The 19008-nt window shown below is 40.6% G+C and overlaps 2 protein-coding genes across 5 annotated transcripts in view; both read right to left on the reverse strand.

The window, feature by feature from the left end:
• The window catches only part of ITGA8 (integrin subunit alpha 8), a 116392-nt gene extending 107826 nt beyond the window's left edge, over positions 1 to 8566 (reverse strand). The window contains exons 1-2 of the mRNA XM_065666475.1: positions 8282 to 8566; positions 7924 to 8048 (exon numbers count right to left, since the gene is read on the reverse strand). Coding sequence (XP_065522547.1) covers positions 7924 to 8048; positions 8282 to 8475 — 319 coding nt within the window. The 5' untranslated portion in view covers positions 8476 to 8566. The remainder of the gene's footprint in view (positions 1 to 7923; positions 8049 to 8281) is intronic.
• Positions 8567 to 14428: 5862 nt separating this feature from the next.
• The window catches only part of MINDY3 (MINDY lysine 48 deubiquitinase 3), a 50871-nt gene continuing 46291 nt past the window's right edge, over positions 14429 to 19008 (reverse strand). For all 4 annotated transcript variants that reach the window (XM_065666477.1, XM_065666476.1, XM_065666482.1 and 1 more), the window contains 3 exons: positions 18876 to 18963; positions 16736 to 16807; positions 14429 to 15483 (listed from right to left, as the gene is read on the reverse strand). In XM_065666477.1, the coding sequence (XP_065522549.1) occupies positions 15334 to 15483; positions 16736 to 16807; positions 18876 to 18963 (310 nt within the window). In that variant the 3' untranslated portion in view covers positions 14429 to 15333. The remainder of the gene's footprint in view (positions 15484 to 16735; positions 16808 to 18875; positions 18964 to 19008) is intronic.

Genomic DNA, 19008 nt, shown 5'->3' on the forward strand with positions numbered 1-19008 from the left:
ATGTAAAAACAGAGATTAATCTTTAGGAATTAGAACCTGAACCTAGAGCAAGTGGTAATGCCAATCCATCATTTGCACACATTAGACTAAATTTGGTGCTTTCTATGGTGACTGGTCTCTCAGTCACTGAGTCAGTACATTATAAACCATTTAACAGGCATGAATCAAACATTACTCTTGTAAATATTTCTTTGTTGCAGTAACCAGCATCTGCATAAGAAACAGATGTATTTGCAAACACCGACAGTGGCTCACTGCGATTCATTTGGCTCTTTAAAACTAGAAGTAAAAAAATGCATCCTCTAGTGTAACTTGGAAATACTCAAATGAACAAAAGCAGATAAAAATGTTTTAATCAAACTCAACATAGGGAAAAAATGCTTTTAATCAAAGCAACAAATCCAGCTAGGTAATACACCTGTAACTGTGTCAGGTAAGTTTCTCACTGTTCAGGAACTTCGAAAAGTGTTATCTTTACTTGCTCCATGTGTGTTTGCCTGTATCTACTGGATAAACACAGATGACCATTACCAAGCACCTGCAGCAGGCTCAGTTACACTCTGCTCCCTAAGCTGTACCTACTCAAGATTACAACCAGGATGGCAAATCCCTTTCAAATACCTGTTCTGATACATGTGTGTATGTACCTATGCACATCCATACAGATAAATAAATATAGACAATACAAAATGTGAAACATATATTTCATATATTTATACATAATTATATATAAACACAGTAGAGGTGAATAATCACCTCAACCTATCTATATTTATATAAAATGGGAATACAAACGTATAAAACCAACAAACATTTATATTTATATAAATACATATAGGTCAATGAAAGTGAATATCCCCCTCACACGGAGACAACACCTGGTATGCTATGTAGTTTTGAGACACCAGTACAAGATATGCAGATGTTTGGTCCAAAGAAGAAAACACAAAAGAGGATCTGTTTGCACTTCATCTGGTGTGCACTAGGTAGAGAGAGGAGAAAGCCAAAGTCCCATCTGAGGTATGCAGCAGAAAGAAAAGAGGCAACAGACACAAGCTGCAGAAAGTGCATTTCTGATTATATATAAAGAACAAACTCTTCTAAGTGAGGGTGATTAAGCACTGGAGCAGGATCCCCAAAGAGGCTATGGCATCTCCATCCTTGAGTAGATTCAGAACATGGTTATGCAAGCCTTTGAGCAACCTAATTTAACTTTGAAATGGGCATCGTTAGGGTACTGGCTTACAGAAGGGAAGAGAAAGAGGGAAGGGTTTGTACTGGCATACATGGTTCCATATTCTAGAAGTGAGGGAAGAGAGAGCATCTTGTCAACCCTCTGACCATTGCAGAGTAGTATCATTTTGGTATCACTACCATAAAAGAGTCCAATGATACCACCCATTTCTAAGCAAAGGGAAGTCAGTAACATTTACAGGGTCATTGCTATTACATGCTCAACAGAGCAACAGAATACAAATGCAAAGCTGGAGACTATGATCTAGAGAACCAAGCCACAGAATTGCTTTGGACATTAATGCTGGGGCAAAAAGACTCTATAGTGTTTAGAGACAGTAAGGATATGCAAAACACTTGCATGACAAGAAAAGTTGCTTCTATTTTGGGATTTATCTGACTCTGCAAACATCTATTGAATTTCTGTTTTTTATTGTGCCTTAGATGCTATTCAAATGAGTTATTTTAATTTAATAGATCATATCTAGAGAGCTTTATTTGGACTTCCATTCCATGAATCAAGAAAAAAAGAATCACCAAACCCAACAGCATTTTTTTCCCCTCAGTATAATCTGATCAAAAACATACTAAGACCTCAGAGCTTGAACTAACATCGCTAAGGGTATTTTTTCCCTTCTTTAGATAAAGTTGAGACTTATAAAAGAAACTCATGAGGGTCTATTATAAATCAGAATGCTACAAATGAACCATGAGGCTTCAGATAAGGTCTTACTGGCATAGTGGACTGAAATGTGTCAACATTTAAAAGAACAGCGAAGCTCTCCCTCAGCACTTTCTCTTCAGATGCAAATTCAGTTTTGTAACAGGATTCTAAATTTTCCCTAGAATCTTACCATCTCTACAGCTAACGATTTTTTCATGTAACTAAACCTCTCAAGTCCCACAATACATCCTTTCCTTACACAGTACCTGGGTTCTGTTACAATCAGCTCAACTGCTGGCCAGAGCAGCTCATGTTTTTTATCAACCGCACGCTTGGCCAGAAATGATCTACATCCCACTGCCCTGTTCCTCTTCAGAGGCTGTTCAAATTTTCTCCAACTAGTTTAGAAAAATAAACCTGTTTTACTAAAACTGGGAAAGTTAATTGATAGCAAAGACAACACCTCAGTGACTTCTGGAAACTTAGGAGAAGTAGTATCTAAAAATCTGCCTTTAGGAGCTAATTTAAAACATAAAAACTTGTTGCAGTCTGTTAAGTATTAGAATTAAAAGTTACCATTATAATGAGTTCCTGAAATCTGAACTATTAGCTTTTTACCGGATTTCAAATCCAACAGTGGACTTCAGGGGGCATTTAAGCTTGCTTCTGGCTGCAAGATGCTTTAAGTGGCTCATAAGCTCCCCAGTTAATCAAGCGGGGAGAAAGATTTCTTCATACTGCTCTCCTGCTACCTCTCCTGGCAGCTGAACGGAAGAGCACCCAGTTTAAACAAGGACTCGGTAATTTTACCTCAATGCTAAAGCAGAAATAGTAATTGTAAACCTCATTTCATAATAGAGGAACTGAAAAGAAGTTATCTTGGTGTAGTTAAGAGAGCAAAGACAGATCACAGCTCTTTAATATAATGCCAACACTTGTTCCCTTTTCCTATCACTGAGTTTCAAAGAGTATCACAGCCTTCCACTGCAATGAAATAGGATGGCTTTACAGAGCAGGGAAACAAGGGAGAAGGGTCTCTGCCCTTCAGTCCGTATCTCCTGGAGTAAGGGGATACTATAAACCCTTCCATTATACTGTATCTCAGTTTTATGCTGCAATGGAGCAAGCTAAAGCACTAGTTGTGCTTTCAAGGGCAGTGCTTTCAGCTTTCAAGAAGCTTTCAAGCTTCTTCCCAGAGTCTTGACCCCAGTGCCCAGATTTAGGGAGCTTTAAAGAACTGCAAACATGGAACTGCAGAGTCACTGCTGTATCAACAGCAGGAAACATGAAGAGTTCCTGCTAAAGCCCCTTCTTGGCTGAAGGCCATATCACTGGCCAACCCATACGGGAATGTCTTGTTACATGACTTGCTTATGGATGGGTTGGCTCAACTCCTATAGCATATCAAAATTTCATCCTCCTTCCCATCTCTGCTCCCCTGTCCCTTGTCAGGAACTGTATTTTGTCAATAGGATTAATTACTGATGTCAGTTTGTAAGTAAATCACCTCACTGCTTTGGAAATCCCTGGATTAGCTTCTCTGAAGACCAGAGAGAGGTGAGCTAAGCAATTTAGTTGACATCTGGGAAGAATTGCTGGTTGAACAATTTCAGTCAGGTGGCATTACTTTTAGGAATGGGCTGCAGATACTCCTGCACCTCTGTTAACTCCAACAAAGCTATCTTCTCAACAGAGAAGTTTAGCCACACACATTTCCACACAAACACAAGTTATGCATCTGCTCATAGCACTCAGACCAGGTTGGGCATCTCGTCATACGCACGGTGTCAAAGAGATGATTTTAGGAGTAGTCTTGATCTTGGGTATCAGTGTTAGTAGTAAGGATCCCAGTCTGACAGCTGGACCATGGCACTCAAAAGTAATGACACATTTTCTAAAGGTGTTTTACCTTTCACTAGGAATTGAGTACTGAACTGAATACTGAGTGTTCCTACTTGGAACAATAGTTATCAATGCAATGTCTACTCCCTCATGTGATCTTAATTTCTAAGAAGGAACAAGAAAGCTTCACAAGCAATAATGATTTGTCTTTTGTCATTTAGAGCTTATGTGACACAAAGAATGGAGCTTAGTCCTGAGTGTCACAGCTGTGTGGTGGAAGGAAGTTGGCTGTACCTTGCCAGTTACCCTGGGTGCAATTCTTGCAGTGTCAGATCTCTGATCCATGGGGAAACATTACAGTTGTCTTACACCAATGTCAAAATATCAGGTCCAGTTAGGCTTAGCACTTGTGTTCTCCTTTCAGGACTCTATAAAGTATTATTCACAAACAAAATTCTTCAACAAATTAGCCTTTACAGGACCAAAGACCATATCTCAGTGCTTACCATAATATTATCCCAAGCAAGCCTATTTTTTTCCACCAAGGTGGCTGTCGCTTACTTGGTTCCTTCAGATTACTTTCTGAACGAGTATTCCCTCTATCTAAGACACTATATACTTTACAAACTCAACACATTCTTTTTGCCTTCCTTCCCTTCCTTGACTTATAACCCTGATCTTGTTCATTGTTGCCCCTTAACAAGCCTTAAATACATGTGGAGAGAGATTTTGTTCCTGTTTAGTTTGTTATAATTTACACCCCCATAAACAAGGCATATCTATCCATCCTCAGTATCTGTAAAATACTGAATAACTATAAATTAGTGCAAAGCAACTCAACATCTGTAAAATCACAATATTCAACAATGTCCAGAATCTTGACTGCAGCTATCACAGAATACTAGTCAGTGTTCTCACTGTTTTCACTTATTAGGACCAAGATGTTAATAGTATTCACACAAATGACATCAAAACATTTGCAAGTGAAAGAACTCTTCTTGAAACTCTGTTCTTGTCGAAACAGTAAGATAATGTGTACAGTTACGTATGAGTCTTAGCAATTACGTGTCCACTTAAACACTCATTTGTGGCAGCAGAAGTCCAAATAACATCCAAGTGCATTGCATGTTTCCCCCTCAATGGCAGAACAAAACTTGCACTGAATGCAACCATACCTGAGCTTCATTTGTGTACCCAGTCCTTGCAAATGGAAGACATGAGCCTCATGCCCACGTATAATTTAAGCCAGTGGTTTTCAACCACTTGGATTTGTTGATCTCTTGAATTTTTTTGTTATGGTGGAAATTTCATAGTTTCATGACCTGCGGAATCTAACTTGGGATACAGTACTTGTGACTCTGCTTTTTTTTTTTTTGCAATATTCATAGAAGTCTTCCATTGAACTTTTGTGGCTGAAAAATACTGATTTAGTAAATTCTTTATCTATTTGTTGGGTCACACTGCCCTTTAAGTGTTACATTATACTCTTCCTTTCTTTCTAGTGCCACTCAATTTTTACTTCTGAACTTAATTTAAAATGCTTTCAACTATGCAGCAGTTTTGTCTCTTTTATTGTGCTTAGTGAATCTAACTGAAAGAGCTGATATTATTTGGTTAGTCAAGAAAAAAGTACTTTAAAAAGGAAGGCTTTGTATAAAAATGCATCAAAATGAAATCTTCCAGCTCTGAAGCAGTCTCTGTAGTTTTTCAGTTTTGTTTCAGAAAACATTCTCAAAGCTTTCCAAGACTTTTAAAAATCTTCTATGAGGCATGAAGCATTAATCTTTAAAATTAGAGCTGCCAGGGCTGAGTGCCCAGTCTTCTAACAATTACTGAGTGGTTTTGTTTTGGGAAAATGGATAATCTTGTGGCTAAGGAGCTGGAGGAGAAGAAAAAATCCTGAGTCAGTTACCAGTATCATCACCAACTTCATCTATGACCTTTGACAACTCAGACTGACTTTTTCTATTTATTAGAATAAAAGTGTGAATATAAATATAAAATGGGAATAGCAGCATTTCTGAGTGATGTTGTAGGGAGAAAGCACAGTGAGTACAAGGTGCCTGTACAAGAAAGAATGTAAACTGAAAATACCCTTATTAAGGACTGTCCAAATCCCCTTAGGCATACAATGGTCAAAAGCTTCAAAAGGAAATGTGTGTAACAGACTATCTGAAATAATATAATTTAGGATAGAGCTCACGTGGACTACTCTGCTTGGGGGAATAGAGAAAAAGATGGAGAACACACTCCTCTAAGTAGTGTATTTTGGAGGGAAAAAACTGACATGAAATATACAACCATACTAAAGCAAAAAGAGTAATCTAAGGCACGTTGGAGATGGCCCTTATGTTCCCGGCAATAAAGAACAGATGTTGGTACAAGCCACGCAAATCTTCCCACGATCCCAGTCTGTGAAGCAGCTGGCCAGTGAACAATGACACCTTTACTGGCCTCGGTACTGGAACGAGACAGCTAATGATAACTCTGCTAAACCTGCCTACATTGCACCATGTATCTACCCAATGAGCTCGCTCTGGCTTAACTTCAGCTGTCTACAAGTCATCTACCCAGAGGACACAACCAACCATCTCAGGCAGACTGAATGAATCACACTTTGGAGATTCCAAGCTGAATAGTTGCATGATAAAGTCCAAAGCCTTGTCAACATACTCATCAACCTGTGTTTGTGCCTTTATCTGAAACACAGTATCTGCGAAAGGACATCTCTGCCCAGAGTATGGAGTTGTTCTGAGTTTCCCACAGGAAAGCCAGATGTTCTCCTGGGATATCTAGTGATGAAACCTAGATGAAACTAAATGAAACCTTCCAGGTTTCATCAAAAGATTTTCATTAATTTTTCAAAATACCTCTTCAAAATGCAATAGAATTTTCATTTGGTCTGTAAGTTTTCTATTCAAACCTGAAATTGACTTGTACAGATAATATATTCCACTTCTGTTACATGAACTACCTAATCATAAAATGGAAATACAGGAATATTTCCTACACTGGCCTAATTTTAAAGATATACACTCAGGGCATATGACAATAAAAATATTGTGTGCATACTATGTCTGTACATTCACATTTATATATAACCATATGCTGTAGGTAGTACTACATGCCTTAGTAGGTACATAAACATACAGGACTATCTCTTACTCAACTATCTCTTACTCTGTTTTGAAGAGTTCCCAGAATGATGGGAGGGTCATTCTGAGCAGAGTTTCTAGACACTAACATCGAAGTAGGATGTGGGTGGCTGGAGCTGGAAGGGGTAGAGAGATGCACTCCTTACTTGCTACATTTAAGTAAGCTCTTCTAATTTAATTTGTGCTCTTAGAAAAGAAGTGAACTGCATTGTGTTTGCATTTAAATAAACCACAAATGTTAAGATTAAATATAAAGAATCACAATTTTTGCTTAATGATTAAACTGTCAAAGTCTGCTTAAATGAAGGAATCAGTTTTAAAGTCCCTGCAAACACTAGGTTTAAATTATTTTCAAGACCTATAAAGAGACAATAGAAAACATAAACAGCCTGAATTGTTTAAAACGTGTGTTCCCTCTAATTAAATAAGAAACATCTGTCTTGGGACTTTGGAAGTGGGTATACTCTATCCTCATTGTGCCTAAATCAGTTAGGATCTAGCTTCCAGTGATCAGAAGTAAAATTCTTTCTTGCTGAAAAGAATTCAGTAAGCATGCCACATGAGGTACTTCAGCCAGCTGAACAGACGGAAAACCCCTTGCTGAAAGTAACAGCAAATAGCAATCCTGTGAGTTCCAGGATTCAGGGAAGTGTATGAGACATTTGTCTTCTGAGCACTCAAACCCCCTTTTACTCCAGTGTTTTCAAAATGAGGAATCTGCTAAAAAACACCGAAGCATTATTAAAAAAAAGAAAATAACCAAACCAAAACAAAAACAAAACATGGCAGTTATAAAGATGAACTACACAGAGCTCCTGGAGGTCATACTCCTGTTATTTCTCTGAGGACCATTAAACCACTTCCCCACAAGCACACATGCATACAGCCTCCCAGGAGCAGAGTTTCTCCAGCCAACTGCAGATACGCAGCCCAAAGCGATACAACTAAAGCGAGCCCGGATGAAACTTGCGCCGAAGGGGGACCTGAGCATAGCCAAGCATCACGCACGATATCCAACGATTCACTTACTGGTGTTATCAAAGGGTATCTGCCTGCACTGGGTGGCGGGCCAGGCGCAGTAGTACACCGCTCCTCCTTCCACTATGTCTGGCTGCGTGGTGTTGGCTTTGGGAGCTCCCACCAGGACACTGACCCTGCGAAACACATCGAGAAGTTACCGGGAGATGGGGACCAACAGCCGACGGCCCCGGCGAGGGGGGCCGGGGACTGTCACCCCAGGTGTGCCTATCGCCTTCAGCACAGCCTGCCCCCAGCCACGGCCGAGCGGGAGGGGCCGAGGGCGCTCGCTGGGGCACAGCCCGGTCCCCGCCACCCCCCGGGACCGCGCCGAGGGAGCGACCAGCCCGGCGGCGGCGGCGGCACTCACGTGCTGGAGTCAGGGATGTAGAAGTCCACCGAGTACCCGAAGTAGCTGCCCGGGGGCCCGCTGTACACCGTTAGCTTCTCCTCGTCCAGGTTGAAGGCCACCAGCGCCGGCGCCCAGAGCAGAGCTGACAGGAGCAGGAGAGGGCACGGCCGATGCCGGTGCCGGGCGCGGCACCAGCAGCTGAGGCTCAGCATCCTGGCCCCTTCCGCGGACGGCTCTCGGGGGCAGAGCGGAGCGGAGCGGAGCAGCTGCCGTGAGGAGCCGCGGAGATCTGGCTGCCGCCGTGCGCTGGCAGCGGGACGGGGGCTGGCGGGGGAGGCTCGGCCACACTCACTCCGCCGCCGCCGCCGCCGCTGAAGAGCCAGCCGCGCTCGGGCGCCCCCTGGCGGCCCGTGCTCGGCGACAGGGGCGAGCAGCGCAGGGCAGCTGGAGCCCCGCGGCGGCCGTGGGGAGCCGCGGTGAGGCACGGCTGGGAGCAAGGTGGCTCGGAGGGGAAGGTCTTACTCTAGCAGGCAGCGTTTGAATCCGTGGGTCCCTCCGCTAACAGTCCGGGGCCGTCTCACCCGCGTCTCTGTCGCTGAAGGAGAAGCGGTCCCGGAGGTGTGGGCACCTCGGCCCAGCTCCGCAAGACTCCGCCGGCGCTGTCTGCCAGAGGGGATGGTGCTGGCAGCACTTGTGGCTGCGGTGTGGCCTTGGGGCCCCGGAGCAGGGAGGGCAGCGTTCTCCATCCCGGCTGAACACGGTGCTCGGGTGTTGCATTGCACCCAGCCACGCCGCATTTGGGGAAACCGGTTCATTTTACTGTGAAATTCTACCTGTGAAGTTGTGAGAAACGCTTGCTAAGCAGGACATCCGTTAACTTTGCCCGCAGAGTTACCTGTGGGTGTGTTTGGACAGTCGTGATCACAAGGAAACATGGTAGAGTTGAGGCTGGTGGATTCTGGTTTAATTTCTTTCAGTTTCCAGCGTTTTCAAGAGTTTGAACTGGAGCGATACCTGAAATTCGCTTTTAGGAAAGTAAAGTGCATAGGAAAACAAACTTTCATCAGTGTTATGGGACCCTAAGCATGGCTATTATTTTAACAAAGAGAAACAAACAGCAACCAAAACCACCGTCTAACCACAGGAAAGATGTAAATCCATCCACACAGTTTATTAGGAAATGCATTCCTCTGTAAGTCGCTCTGTTAGTGCTTCCCTGGCGACACAAAGTTTTCATATGCTGAAGGGGGCACCTTACACTGGCACAGAAGGAAAGCACTGTTGTAGTTCTTTACCACAGCTCTGTGCAGGAGCAGGTGTCCTGCCTCTTTTCCCACTGAAATAACCAATACCACTTTGCATCTGACGCTGAACAGAGCTTTTAGAAAGCTCCTCTTAATATTTCGTCATAGAAGCAACTAAAACCAGTAAAGCTGTGTAACTCCTGTCTTGATTCATTCTGACCTTGGCAAAGCCCACAGTAGTGTTCTGGGTGGTTTTGTCAAGAATATGTAAAACCTGACTGTCTGAAATGCTGCACAGCTAATGGGGGATCACACCCACATCTGGAGGAACAGCGCTCTTGTATTTTTTCTGGCCAACTCAAAGATACGAAGAAAAAGAGAAACATTTTACTGTGTATTCTGTTCCATTAGGAGGAAAAAAAAAAAAAGATTGTTTTCAGCTTTTATAATACAGATGTGTCCAAAACAATATCAGAGAAAGATCAGAGAACTCATTTATAAATATGTCACAGTAGAGCATACCTATGAAAGCAGCTGGGAGTAGTTTGTTTTGTTCTGAGGTTCTGTTTTCTTTACTTTGTGTTTATTTTATTTTAAGTGCTTCATGGCAAGATTATTCAGATAAGACTGACATTCCTGTTCACAAAAATAGAACAGTGTGTTTATTTCCAGCATTAACAGTGTGACCCTTAGCTGTCCCCACAGGCTTGTAATATTCCTTAATTCTGCTGGACTTACATTTGTGCTGACTTTACTCTTGCTGTTTAAGTGAAACATCACCATCATTTTGTTATTTTACATTGAACAAGATCTAAGCACCAGTAATAAATTCAGAAGTACCTCAATTACTTGTAGGGTTAATACCTACTCTTAAAAAGGCAAGAAAGTTGTATTGCTTTGTGCTAAGTAATAACTATGTCTTGCTCTTAGCATAACAGCCACTCTCCCCATACCCTTTTCCTTCTTCATATTAAGGAGATGTGAGTGTAGCATATTCCAAATCAATTCAAAAGGATAAATGGAAAGAATAACCTTTCTAGTTTTAGAAGGATTTGCAGTGTTTCCCTAAATAATCTGGACCTGTTCTGATCAGTGGAAGATTATTCCAAACTGTTTTCCTCAGACTTCTGTTTTCCGCAGATATTAGAAATGTTTGGGCTGGACCTTATGACCTGTGCTGCTCAAGAAGCAGCAGCTGCCCCAGTTGTTGGTAGGCTGAAGTTTGCTCTTCAGTGTACCTGTGACCTGACACATTAGCTGCTTGTAATACTAAACTAAAAAGTCTTGATATACTCTAGAACATGACATGGAACCCGGACAGACAGTTTTGTAAGAACATTTGGCCTAGAGTCCAAAAGTCATTATCTACCCTACAGAGTAACTGGAACGTCAGATGTGGGACCAAATAATACATGCAGAAAAATGCAAGATTCGTACTGTGGATTTCCACATACTATGTTATGTGCAGTAGGTGAGGTCATTATGGTCTTTCCAGTCTTAAAAATAGATCAGTCAAGGCTTCTGTGGAAAGTTTTGCTGAAGCAAAACTTAAATATTAGTATTTCATAGAAGGCTCTACTAGGAAAGCTTTGATCTTAGTAATGCACCTGCTGGCAGAGGAAGGGTATTTCAAAGATTAATACAGGATTGTAACACAAATATTTTTAAAATTAATTACAATTTTACTGTTAAATCTTTTCAAAAGGTGGCAGTACAGAAACTTAAGTGTCCAATTCCCATGGGAAAGCTTACCTTTTCTCTTAGTTGTTTCCTAGTTTTGTTTCTGTAGGTAGGAAGTTTTCTCCGTAACTGTAATTGGAGCCATTGTATTTTATATGTGGAGACAGTCATCCAGTGGGACAGCAAATGCACTGTGGAATGCGTTGCGCTAATGGAAGTTCTTGTTCCTGCTCATGAACTGTTGTGTAGACATACCCGTCTTGCTACTCTAATGGATTTTACTCCCACATCACTTGCCTACTCTATCCAGGCCCATCTTGGGCTCCTTTTCCCTAGACTCATCACCACAACAAAAAGAGGTAATTAAAAAGCATACAGATGGCTCAGATAAGCATTATTTCTAACTGTCTGAAAGATATAGCCAAGAACTTCAGCAGAAGTTATTTAAAACCAAAGTGCCCTGCAAGTGCTTCAGTCATTCACGCTTTTAAAGGGGTCTTCATGTGGATTTTAACAAGAATATTTACATTTGGATGTATACTGGCTGCTTACCTTGAACAGCTCAGGCTTTAACAAAGCAAAAATATATTAGTTAGCCTTGAGACTTTCAAATATTACTCACCTGGGCTAATATGAGGTACTGGAAGTAGTCTTTCCATTATTTATTTAGCTAATTTTTTAGAGCATCTAACTGTAAACTCCAGTATACATCGAAGTGGTAACAATTTCTCTTTTACCATTCAACCAGCACTTGACCCCAAGACCTCTTTGCCTTCATCTCTTTGTTATGGAAGTAAGTTTAGAGCAGAGGCACCAGCACCTTGCTGAACGATTTTCTGTCTCACAGGGCTTCAAGACATGAGAGGGAGAACCCAGTTTTCTGGACCAGCTATCTAAGGGCCTGCTAACTGTACCATGTTGCCACTTAGGACACCAGTTGTCTCTTGGAAGATACTGATCTTTATTTGGCAATTTAAACTGAACCGCTGTGAAATACATAAAAAAATCATTCACTTACAGTAGTAATCAAAATGCCATTTAATTGCAAATTTTGTTCATGTGCTTTCTTTACAGTTAGCAGCATCAATTTGCTCTGTGTTTAATTCCATGGAGTGCTGTGGACTTACAGACTAAGCCTCAATTTGCAAACTGCAATACATACATATATATATATACACACACATATGTAGCCTATGTTTTTGGCACTTAGAGCAGTACAACCTCTGAAAATTATATAGATTTCTGGTTATTTTTCTGTGGAAGCAAACTAGACATTAATGCCCCCCATATTATAAGTCTGCCTTCTAAACAACCACATGCTTTTAGGGGACAAAAGGTGAATTTCCATAAAATCAGAATCTCTTCCATCTTGTTCATCAGGGAGGCAAGGACAGGAAGGTTCATTTGGCTGCAGTTCTTGGATAAATGGCCAAGTTCCATTCACCACTGTTAGTTACATTAGGCACCATTAGCCTCTGTAGTCAAGAACACATGAAGTAAACCAGAAGGCAGGTCTCAAATCTGGGCAGTATGAAGGAAAAAGGATACAGGAATAAGGGTTCTTATACCACATTAAGCATCACATACATTTCTCTGGAGCGTGACAGAAGCTTTAATACAAGCTAATGCTTACACACAGGTCTCACTTAGCTAGGCATCTAAGTTTTATTTATTGTTTTGTGAGAGAGAACATAAACTGTATCTGACAGTGGACTAGAAAAAGGATGTTACTTCTAACAGATTCGGTCTGTGATTCAGTGCAGGCTGTGTTGTTCAAGTCTATTACAAGCCAAGACAAAATGGCAGAATCCAGGAGAAAGAGCAAGAGAAGTGACATTTCACCTTCTGAGACATCAGTGCGAGCCTGCCTAAAGACATTAACTGCAAAACCAGCTAAAGCAAGTATCTGTCAAGCCTATTTTAGGGAAAGTAAATTCCAGACTTGCCAGGCAGCCCAGATTAAGAGAATCTGCTTTAATTATCTGTATGCTTTTGAGTGCAACTACTCTTGCACAAGACTTTCATGACCAGGCCCAAGCAGCAAGGCCGAATACTAAGTTAAGTGGGTTACAGAAGATGAATTAAGGAATTTCTTCACATTATTGTCACCTGCAAAGGAACTGTTTTTTTCTAGAGAAGGAGATCTCCAAAAAAAGGTAAGGCAGCTGCTGAGTTCTGCAGTAAGGAATGGTCATGGGAATTTCAGAAGTTCATTTTTAAATGAGTCCTCATTGAACTTGTTTGGTAGCTGAGGGGAGGCAGGACTTCAGCAGTGGCCTCTGTAAGAAGTCACCTGGAGCTGTCCCCATGTTGCACAGAGCCAGTTCCAGCTGGCTCCATGACAGACTTGCCGCCAGACAAAGCTAAGCAAAGCTGGTGGTGTCTCTGTGATCACAAAGCATGAGAAATGCTGTGGGGCAGCTGGGAGGGAGGAGTGAGAATATGCAAGAGAAACAGCCCTGCAGATACCAAAGACAGCAATGAAGGAGGGGAGGAGGTGCTCCAGGCATGGGAGCAGAGATTCTCCTGAAGTCTATGGTGAAGCAAGCTGTACCCCTGCAGCCTGTGGTGAAGAAGGTTGTCCCCCCTGCAGCCCATGGAGATCCGCGGCAGAGCAGATGCCCACCTGCAGCCTGGGGAGGACCCCATACTGGCACAGGAGGATGCCGGAAGGAGGCTCTGACTCTGTGGAAAGCCTGCTGGAGCAGGCTCCTGGAAGGACCTGTGGCCCTGTGGAGGCAGGAGCTCACGCTAGAGCAACCAGCCAAGGCCAGCCACCACAGATCTATACTGTTCACCCACTTCCAGATGCAAACATAACAGACACATTGTACAGTCTTGCAGAGGACATTTCTGTAAGGGTCACACACAGGATGTTCTCTTTCCACCACTACCACACGCTTTACAGTGCACATTCTCCAACAAGGGTTCCCCCCCCAACACTACACACCTCATTTTCAACCAAATCAGTTTGTTTTCCTGCATGCTGATCATTCTGGAGTTATATTGTTATTTACATATGAAAATAGAATCTTAAAAATTACCAACTCTGAATGTGAAATCAAGCTCCGCTGGCAATAGCAGAGCCTCTGCAATCACAGTTAAGACGCAGTAAAATTATCTTCCCCACCCCGAGATGTGCTCAGCTCAAAACCTGATATTTATAAACCCGTGTTCCCTTTTCGGTATCTTAGAGAAGCAGGGAACAAATCTGATTAAAACCAAACTTACGGCATCATGATTCAAGGAAAAGATTTTATTTTAGGGCTAACAAGTTGATAATAAATAAAGGAATATAATAATGTAATAGCAGATGTTCTCATGCACTTAACACATACAGTAACGCTGGCTTACACTGCTGTTTGGACAAATTGAGAAGAGGTATTTGGCAATATTATAAGTTTGAATAGTTAAAGGATTATAGAACAAGAAATTCTTTCCGCTGTTTTTACATTTCTTTTATACAAATTCAAATAAATATTAATACATCTATTTTTCCTCGGATTTTGTTCACTTTTAACATGCCTGATAACTGAGCCACAGTAATATACAACTGCCAAGAAAGAGTATTTATGAATTATACTTACTGATATTCCTAAAGATGTATCATATTGATGTGACATTGTGCAAGCTCTTTAGGTAAAATTCGATTTCAGGTAAAATTGCAAAAAATTTAAAACTCATTAAAACATACCCAGTGCAAAGGCCAGTCTAGTCCACACATTATGGTACTGTAATGTAAGCCAATATAATTTAAATAATAGAACATGCCTATATGATTCAGAGGAAGCTGAATATGTTTCATGTTTTAAAGATCTGACATCTAATATGCAGATTCTGCAGTATCAGACATTTTTCAAATCTTCATGAGATGGCAAAATAACGCTAAGACTTCAGGCTTTTTTTTTGTTTTAAGGATAACTCACATTAACAGTACTACAGTGGCCAAAAAAGACAAACTATTATAATAGAAATCAATCTGATTAAAAAATTAAATATTCCAATTAACACTGAAAAAGTGTTTGTAATCATTATTTACAATTCATCAATGATACCAGTGTATAACTCCACACAGTCAAAGCAAACCACTTTCCAAGTAATACCAATGCTTGTATCCTCACTCAAGGATACCGTGGTTTTACGTTGTCAGTTCAAGGAAGGTGATCGATCTGTGGTCCACAGTAATTCGATATATGGCCATTTGGTTTGCAAGCAGCGTTTTACAGGAGTGTCATCCGTCTGCAGCATTGGTTCTTCAAAACCCATAACAACGGCTGTGCCTTCTACATACATGACCTGCCAAAATGAAACCAGTTATGGCAGCTCAAGGCTGTTTAAAAACGTTTAAGGTGAGATGATTTTCATTGGGCAGGAGAGGGTTTGTTATGACACTTTTTTCTTTTGATTACAAAGATTAAATCCATGATTTTTTTTATACACTTTTTATTTCTTCTTTTAATGAAATTAGGTATGAAATTGAAAAAAAAAAAATAATCAAAACTCAAGTGCCTGAAAACCCTGATCAGGCCATATTCATTTCACTGTTAATTCAACAGTTAAGGCCCAAATTCGTATAAGAAATAAATATGAAAATGCAATGCAAAAAATTCTGTGACAACAGATCTTCTGCTACTGTTGCACTTGCAAAGACTGATACAGTCATTTTATACAGGAAATGTTTCTTAGGCTTAACTTTATAGAGTTTTGATTTGCCGTAAAATGGAACTTCTGTTGTAAATCAGCTCTATTCAGAAAACAGTATTTTAAATGTTATAGGGAGAATCCTCAGAAAACAAAAAAACTTGTTTAAAATTTATTACGTGTATATGTTCAATAGCAAAAATAAATGCATTTGCCTACATTTTTGTATATGGAACTGTTGAAGATTTCACAGGGGTAATTTTAAGGACTTATATCCAAGCTATGCCATGGCCTGAGGATCTAGATTTTCTCAAAGAGTCTTCTCACTTGAAGCCATTTTTGTTCCCTATGTCTATGAATGCCTTACACTCTTCTACCCTAAATACTAATTCAGGAACTCACATAAAGGCAGTGCTGGTGTGTCATGTGTACTCTTTCTTCCAAGAAAGCTGAAAATTAAACTTGCATTTCCAACCCTCCCCCCCCCCCCCCCAACCCCGCAAATGGTTCAAAAAATATTGATTTTTGATGCAAATCTGGGCTACTAAAATATAGCACAAAAACAAATTCCAAAAATCTCATTTGAGATGTAGGGTTACTTATACGTGTTGCAATTTGTGTGACTCCATTGTCCTTTACAGTTCAGATCCCACTTCTCATGGATAAAGATGGAAAATGCGCTATTCAAAACATGCAGCTTAAAGAGATGTAGATTAGCCAATTGATCCAGTACACTACCTAGGAGATATTCAGGAGCACAACAGTTTCCAATTCCAAAAATATCCTTTTGGAATAAAATTCCTGAAGTAGTAGTTTTGTAAAAACAGTTGAGTATTTTGCCTGTAACTACAGTCAGTTTTGCATACTAGTTGTTATTAGGGTTAGGTTTGAGTCTCTTATATCTTACCTTTTCATTATAGTTTGACTGCTTCAGTCCATTGTAATGGTAAACAGTGAATGACTCTGAAACCCTGGAGTCCTAGTAGAAAGAAGACAGTTTCATATGACACATATATCATTGCTTCTCTTTATGACGAGACAGATGCATTTAAACAGGAAGACTCAAGGCCATTGTAAAAAAAGTACAATTTCTTTAAGGTGACATGAAAATTTTGTTCATTTTACCTTTCTTATTAGAAATAAAAAAAAGATGTCAGTAAATTAATAAGTTAATACCCCAAAAGCAATTAACGATTTTCTCTGTACATCTGGACACTCTAAACTACAACTTCAGCACTGACCATGTAGAAACCATCCTAATCTTTAAAGTCAGATACCTTATGTACTAGCCACATTTGTGTGTATTTATGACTGTCTGGATGCTACAAAGCTAAATATTTACTAAGGAGCAGATCCAATCTCCAACCCTTCATTTGAGAGCTAAGAAGTAATTTACACCTGTGCCTGCCTAACTGTAAACTACTTTAACTGTAAATTCATTGTGAAAACACCTGTTCAGCTGAGGCCTAACAGCAGATGTGCTGCAGTTGTCACCTTTACCATTCCAGGTGTTTAAATGCTTTAGTCCTAAAAGGACTGAAAAGCTTTGCATTTCACCGAATCAGGAAAAAAATCAGGTGTAATATTATCTCTTTTATGCCTATTGGACCAGGCTCGAAACAAAAGCTTATCCCTTTTTTAAGCAGACTGAGGTAAAGGCTGGAATGAGAATAAATCTGCTTGGGTTACAGTACTTCCATCAGATTACAAAAAGCCCTCATTCATTTTTTTCCTCTTACATGATTCAAAATCCTTATCTCTGTATGCGTCTCTCACAGCAACCCAAGCTGTTCAGTGGAGGGGTGTTGGTGAAAAGGAATAAGTGGTAACTCTACTTACAGGAATTGCTTCACAGAGATAAATAAAAGTGAGCTTTGCTGGAAGAAATGAGGACACTTATTCTGTTCACCAAGGAAGGTACGCTTACCCTGAAGGAAAAGAAGTGCTGCTTTCCAGTTCCTGCCCCATGGATGTCAAGAATTTTGTGCAGCAATTGTTTCCCAAATAGTGGGCTATCGGGGAACTGAGGAATCCCTCTCTCCAAGTGACTGCCCAAAACAGTCAGCACTAACAAGTCAGGCTTGCTCTCTCAGGCTGAATGATCTTTGTTTAAGCCAACAGCTTTAAACAGGAAAGCTGAGGAATCTTCGTGCTTTTGAGGTGGCATTTAACACTAAGACAGTAAGAATGGGGTTTGAATATTCGCATCAAAGAAGGAACCAAATCTAGATCTCAGCACTAGCTATGTGCTATTGTATAAAGAGAAACATCAACAATTCCAACTATCACTAGCATCTGCCGTTTCCTCACAGTGTTTTAGAGAAAGACACTCATCTTCATTTCTACAAAAGCCTCTGAAGAAGTACTCCTCTCAGCCCTTCTCTTGCCTCCACCAGCCTATCTTTCTGTCCCTGGAGAAACCCTCCCCCTTCTGCTGATACAAGCACCGGCATGGCCATGGCACAAACCTCCATAAACCTCCAAGGAGAGCTCTCATCTGGACCAGCTCCCTGTTCTGGAATTTTCCATTACCCTGGCAGACACTGACTTCCACATATGCTAAGCATAACTCTATCATGACTTTTTGTTAAACTGTCAAAAATTTTACATTATTGGAGATACAATAAAAATAGTTTAAAGATGCTTGTAATCTTTTCCCATTTGCTAGCAATTACAGCAGACAAGAATGATAAAACCAGTATGGTCGTTTATTCTCAGAAAAAACAAACTTATGTGAACTTTCTGAGTAAGGAACCAGTTCAGTTTCAAATGCAAAGTGATTATGTATTTCCTGAAGTCGATTTTAGAACTTGTTGCTACAATGGAGTTTCCTTCCAGTATAAAGCTGACAAATTCATGGACAGCTTATGCAAAATGGAAGCCTCCAGTTTGTTGTGCAATACAAGAAAAGAAATCATTTGCTGGTCACCTGTTCTGAATGCAATACTTGTTATTAGAAATAGCTCTGTGATATTGATGGAAGTGTTTAATGAATCAAAAAGACAAGAACAGACAATGCTCTGGAGCAATAAAGCGCTACTGATTACCTGCTCAGGGAAGAATTCTTGCAGAAAGGGACCCAGTAATATGATGCCCAGTCCTTCTGGGTCTAATTTGGTCTTCATGAGGTTTACACTGTGACAAAAACATTGAATATAAAAGTATGAGTAAGACATTTTT

Source organism: Lathamus discolor, chromosome 2 (assembly GCF_037157495.1).
Source record: "Lathamus discolor isolate bLatDis1 chromosome 2, bLatDis1.hap1, whole genome shotgun sequence".
Lineage (NCBI taxonomy): Eukaryota > Metazoa > Chordata > Aves > Psittaciformes > Psittacidae > Lathamus > Lathamus discolor.